The sequence below is a fragment of the Nothobranchius furzeri genome, chromosome 12 (assembly GCF_043380555.1).
Source record: "Nothobranchius furzeri strain GRZ-AD chromosome 12, NfurGRZ-RIMD1, whole genome shotgun sequence".
NCBI lineage: Eukaryota > Metazoa > Chordata > Actinopteri > Cyprinodontiformes > Nothobranchiidae > Nothobranchius > Nothobranchius furzeri.
Window position 1 is genome coordinate 60,106,967 of NC_091752.1, and position 6,000 is coordinate 60,112,966.

Below are 6,000 nucleotides of genomic sequence, written 5' to 3' on the forward strand. Positions count from 1 at the left end.
CTCAGCTCTAAAGCCGATCTTCATACGCATACGTCACATGTCACATGATCAGGAAGCAGAAAATCCATGTGTTAGGAGATCGTTTTGGGCCGCTGCTGTAAAAAAAAGTGAGGCGCGAACCGGAAAAGCTTCTGCCAATTACAATTCAACAACGGATTTTGAACGAACGGATATCGCTCGAAACGTGCAGATTCTTCCGGATGTGAGAGGTAAGTCTCCGCAGTGTTTTGGTTGTTTTGGTGTCGACATCATCCTAGCGCACAAAGTTCTGTGACTCAAAAAAACAGTAAAAGCGGTGAGAAACTTTGGCAGCGAAGGGCTTTACCGATCAGGAAATGGCTGGCAGCGAATGAGTTAATCCTCAAAAAAAGAAAATGTGTAGAAATATGGAAGCCAATTTTGCTACTCAATGCGGACATTAAAATACTTGCAAAAAATTCTTGCAATGCACTTGGAAAACGTTGAGCACAGCAACCCACCACCCCAGACCCCAACCAGATGGCCAGATCTCCCTCCTAGCCTCCAGCCCCAGGAAGCCAAGCAACAACAGAGGTGTGCTAAGACCCCTAGTCTCCCTCCACCTGCTCCAATATAGTGTTATGTGTTGATGAGGTGTATTCCATGGCTGTGGTGAGTGGGCAGTGCGGGCATTGTCTGGCCTATGCCAGCTGATGTCACCGCACCACCCCACTTTCTGACAATTTTTTCATTTTCCCTCGTTAAGTGCAGCAGCCTATGATACATGAATATGACGTGTCACATGACACATTACTTAACTCAAGACCGCCACAATGTTTACCCAATCAGTGTCGCTTATGATTTTGTCAGCCAATACAGTTGAAGAATATTCCTGCATGTAAATTTAAATAAAATCATTTATTTTTAGCTGGCCAATGGGGGCCCTGAACCCCCGTGGGCCCCCTAGGCTTAAGCCAAATCAAGCCTGTGCATTAATCCAGGCCTGCTAGTGGCCCACCCTACATTTGCTCCAGTTGGGTTTGGAGTGAGGGACCCAACCATTATGGCCACTGTTGCGCTCTTTAGCGCCCAATGGGCATGAATCTACATATTCATGTCTATGCAATCAGCAGCCAGGGGTACTTGTCCTGTTATGTCTAAAGGGAGAAAATGTCCGCAACTGAGAGGAAAAGCAGTAGATGTGACGATCTAAAAAGTATTTGCTTGGTGAGTACACATCTGGGGGGATTTTTTGAGGTGGATAACGTGAGCCTTATGGGTGTGGTGACTATAGAAAAAAGGTGTCCGTTGTTCCAAGAGGTTCCAAACATCTTTCTAAAGCTTTGAGTTTTCTATTGCAGAAAATATATGGAAAGAAAATAATATACGTACCTAAAATATTTTACAGACCATCCGTTAGTTTTACCCGTCAGCACGGTCAAAACCGTTTGCCTCTCAAACAAAATCACACATGTCCCCTTGATTAGGTTAGCATAAAACTTTACTGGCTGAGAGCCACTCAAAAGCGCCTCCATGTGGCAGTTGGCTCCACCACAGGGTTTCTCAAAGTGTTATCAAGGCGGGAGGTGCTGCAGCTCAGCAAATCAAACCGAGCTCGTGAAGTAGCACGCTGCACATTGTTGTCTAATTGTTTTTATTTTCATGGCGTTGTTACATCCATTATGTTCAGTTCGGTGTCCCACCTTGATCAGTCTAAGAAAAACTCTAATAAATACACCTGAAGACAGTTTACCTCCGCTCTATTACAGTAATACATTTTAATGTTTTGATGGTAGGATGATGTAATTTCCTGCCATGTTAACAAATATTACTGCACATTATGCGGATTGTTTATTTTATTAATATTGAGAGGCACACTTTCAAAGTGACTGAGGAGGGGTCTTCAGGTCTACTTAGGGCTGAATGATCTATCAATCTTGGATCAAAATTGCAATTGCAAACAAAGCAATCACGTGATTGTCAAAGCTGCGGTTTTTGTAGCGCTCCTGACTGACCCAGGATCTGTTGTCAACTATTTTAGACATCCGGGGTTTTCCCGTGTTACAGCGGCTGCAGAGAGCGCGGGGAAGAAGGAGGGAGGTATGGGTACTGGAGCTGAGCCCAGCCGACAGAGCTCCACATTTTTTGTTATTTTCTCTTTTTTTTTTTTTCCTTCCGTAGCTCTACTACTACAGCTTAGGGCCTGCACGACTTTATTTTTTTTAAAGTCGACAGTCAAGTAATGAAAGTCGAGTCGACTTCGACTAGTCGTTGATGACGTCATACGCCGGAAGCGGTGGCGGGGGGGGGGGGGGTGTCGGTCGGTAGGTTCGCTGGAGTTTTTGACAATTAAAATTGCGCCCACATTTTCTAAGTTAAGACATCTCTTTTATCAACGGTAGTTTCTGCATCCTACTGCAGCCCTCTCCCCCCTCCCCCTGCGCAGCAGCCGCAAACTCACTGATGCGCCTGCAGCCTTTCCTGCTGCTCTAAACATTAAAATAATTATTAAATAATTAAATAATAATTATTTCATTTTCTGTTCCTCACTTCTGATTACCTTCAGTGGTGTCTGTTTGTTGCAACCAGCAGGTACAAAAACTAACTTGTTTTTATTTGACTATTTTTCTGTCCTGTCTGTTTATTATCTTCCTGCATCTCCTCTCAATCCTAAAGAAAAACTGCTACCTGGGTTCATATATATTCACCTTTTGAGTTACCTTTGAACTGCAGTTCTAAAAGATCTACCGACCGCAAAAACAGCGGAGTGCCGCTGCTCGCCGGCCGACTACAACAGGACCGTTTTTGCTGCGGAGTTCGTGCCGGAGCGGAACGGAGGTAGTGGAATTTTGGGGGTGCGTCACCGGAGGACAACAGGTGAAGAGCCTCGCTCCGCAGCAGCGAAAAGCATCAGGCACAAATAACAGACAGAAAACATGAAAGGAAATGAGCCGACATGAACGATCGCGTGTTTAATTTGTTTTTGAAGTGGTGACACCTGATTTGGCGGTGCTCAGGACGCAATGTCTGGAGCGCACGTCAACGATCAGAGCTTTGCATGCGCAAACTGGTTAAGATTAGGATGGGGGTGAGGGGAAGGTTAAATTGCAAGAGGGAAAAGGTCACAGTTTGGTTAATTGTCCGTTTTACCGCCGGTGTCAGTACCGCACAGCGCGTCGCCTCCGCCTCGATCCAGACGCGCAGGGGCTCATCACCTACTGTCTTTTCCGAGGACTGCATCTTGTCAGTCATTATCACGTGACAGCGACTAGTTGATGACAGGCATAAAAAGTCACTACAGAGCCGTGAAGTCGACTAGTCGACTAGTTCCTACAACCCCTACTACAGCTGATGTTAAATGTGATCGTCTATCTCTAATGTTCGGTTCGTCTCTCAGCATCGTGGGTGAGTGACAGAGAGAGAGAGAGAGGCCGATTCTCCAGCAGCTGAACGGGATTTATCATAATAACACCAAGTGGACTTGTAAACTCAGCTCTTCTTTTCAAAGCCACTGTTTGTGAAATCACATCGGACATTAACGACGTGTTTCCGATGGTGTTAATATCGTCCGATCAAAAACATCAAATCCTTGGACATATTGACCGACCTGCTTCCTCTTAAGTTGCCAAAATAAAATAAACTCCCTGAAAACCACAAACTGCAGACTGTCTGAAAGTTTGCAGGATTCCATGGCATGGTCTCTGATCTGCAGCAGCCTGCAGGAGCGCTTCTGCTGACCATCTAATGGATCTGCAGACCGGACGCTTTCAGCAGCTTTTTATAAACAAGACCTAACCTAAGTTAATTTTTCATTACTGAAACAGTTGTTCAGAACAAAAACCGCAGACAGAATGACCTTTTAGTGGTTTATTAGACCAATAAACAGCTGAAATTGTCATGGTCTGCGTCCTGCGTCCCCCTCATGTGTCTCCTTGTGTTCTCCATCCCTCTCTAGGTTCCCCTTATGTGTCTCCGTGTGTTCCTCGTGTGTCTCCTTGTGTTCCCCAGCCCACTCCAGGTTTTCCCCTTAGGTGTTCTTCTTTAGTTTATGTGCCCCTTTAGGTCTCCAGCTCCCTCCAGGTTTCCCTCAGGTTCCCCTGTAGTGTTTTCTGATGTAGTAATCCCATCCCTGTTGTTTTTCTTCTGGTGTCTTGTTTTCAGGTTCTAGGAGTTCACTCATCTTAGATTTAGTTTACATAGTCAGTTTTCCCCTCAGTTAATTAGTCTCACCTGATCCCTTCTGATTGCTCCCCACACATCTGTGCACAATTCCCTAATCCAGCCCTTGTGTATATAACCCTGTCTGCGTCTCAATGTGGTTGTTGGCTCATTGTTTGTGTCAGCGTTGTCTTGCCCCCTCTCTAGGTATTAGGAATTTCTCCAGGTCTCTTGTGTTTTTTGGATATTCCCAGGTTTGATTCTTGGATTTTTGGATTTTTTGTTTTTGGCTTCCAGCCCCTTTGGATTTACCACCAAAACAAGGGATTTTTTTTACATTTTCACTACTCCTGCCGTGTGTCATCCTGGGTCTGCATCTTGGGTCCTAACCTCACCCCAACTCACAGTGTGACAGAAATAAGTCTCACTGCAGCTCCAGTTTCACTTTCACAACCTCCCATCTCTTAAAGCAGCAGTAGCATTAGTCTACACTCACAATAACCCCTTACAGATCATTATTATATGTATTATCATAGTCATATGTTTCAGAATAATTCCTAATAATTATATAATGAACTGAAATAATTTTGTGAATCATTCTGTTCGTCTACTGTGAGCAGAGGGGCTGTGTAAACCTCATTTTGCAAAAAGCATTGATTAACCCTGCCAGCCAGACTAATAAATATGTTTCTCTTTGCAAAGCAAGAATCTGGTCTAGTTCACTAGGCTACACACTTTTTTTTTTTTTCAAAATTTCAACAGATTGTCACAACAAAAATATGTCTAGCATAAAAAGGTCAGAGGTCACTAAAAACTCACTGAGAAATAGATACTAATGTGAAGCCCACATTTTTTTATAAAGCACCTCTAGAGAAAAATCACAAGTTGCTTCACAAGCACATAAAACATGTAATAAATAATAACTGGAGAAAATTATTAGTTTAAAATGTTTTTATGGTATGATTTAAATAACTATATTGTAAATAATGTGCTGAACCTTGATTTGAAGTAAATCATGGATCAAACTGAAATAGCAATTTCTCCTAGAAAAATCGCAATTCACTCTTTTCCTAGAGTGGTTCAGCCCTAGTTCCACTGTAATTTGACCACAACTGAATGATTTAGTGGCAAAAAGTAAGAATTTAAAAGCATGTTATGTCCTCTTTATTAAATGTCATTTTAAGCTCAGTCAGCTCTGCATCTCAGTGGGAAACATTTGATTTGATCCGACTCATAAAATCATCTTTGTGTTTCAGGCTTCTTTCCCCAATTGTCTTCTGCGTCCTGGTGAGGAGTACCATCATGTCACTCGTTTCACCTTCACTACAGTCTGACCAAACATCGGCTCCACTAATGAGGACAGATTGTGGTTTTGACGTTGGACCAAATAAACTTTAATTTTTTGTTTACGGTGAAACAGTGGATACTTTTATTTGCTGTACTAGAGGCAGAATTTTTGCAGACCAGACATAATCATCCAAGTTTGTCTGACAGCAGCTGCCTGGCCTTGCTGGACAGTAGAAGAAGTCTTGTAAATGGTAAAAACTGCTTATGGATGCTTATTATCTATATCCCAACACAATCAAATGTGCTTCATCTCCTTTGAGCATTGTAATGCTGCCTGTTTCTTTATTGAATTAAAGTAAACGGTGATGCTTGCAGCGTGTTTTTTATTTCTGACTTGGAGATTAAGACTCAAGACAACTTTATTAGTCCCCGAGGGGCAATTCGACAGCATTGTGAAGCAGCCGGCACTAAAATCTCAATTCTAAAAACACATCCAATTTACACATTTGTAAAACCCATAAAACCTATATACACATTCATGTCATATCTTCACATGTGAATGACCAACAATGAGTAAACCTTTGGCTCACACACACA

General features: G+C 42.9%; 1 protein-coding gene across 2 annotated transcripts in view; it reads left to right on the top strand.

Moving 5' to 3' along the window:
• galm (galactose mutarotase) overlaps window positions 1-5,774 on the top strand; it is a 38,777-nt gene extending 33,003 nt beyond the window's left edge. For both annotated transcript variants that reach the window (XM_015945528.3, XM_015945529.3), the window contains exon 9: window positions 5,373-5,774. In XM_015945528.3, the coding sequence (XP_015801014.1) occupies window positions 5,373-5,450 (78 nt within the window). In that variant the 3' untranslated portion in view covers window positions 5,451-5,774. The remainder of the gene's footprint in view (window positions 1-5,372) is intronic.
• Window positions 5,775-6,000: the final 226 nt, after the last annotated feature.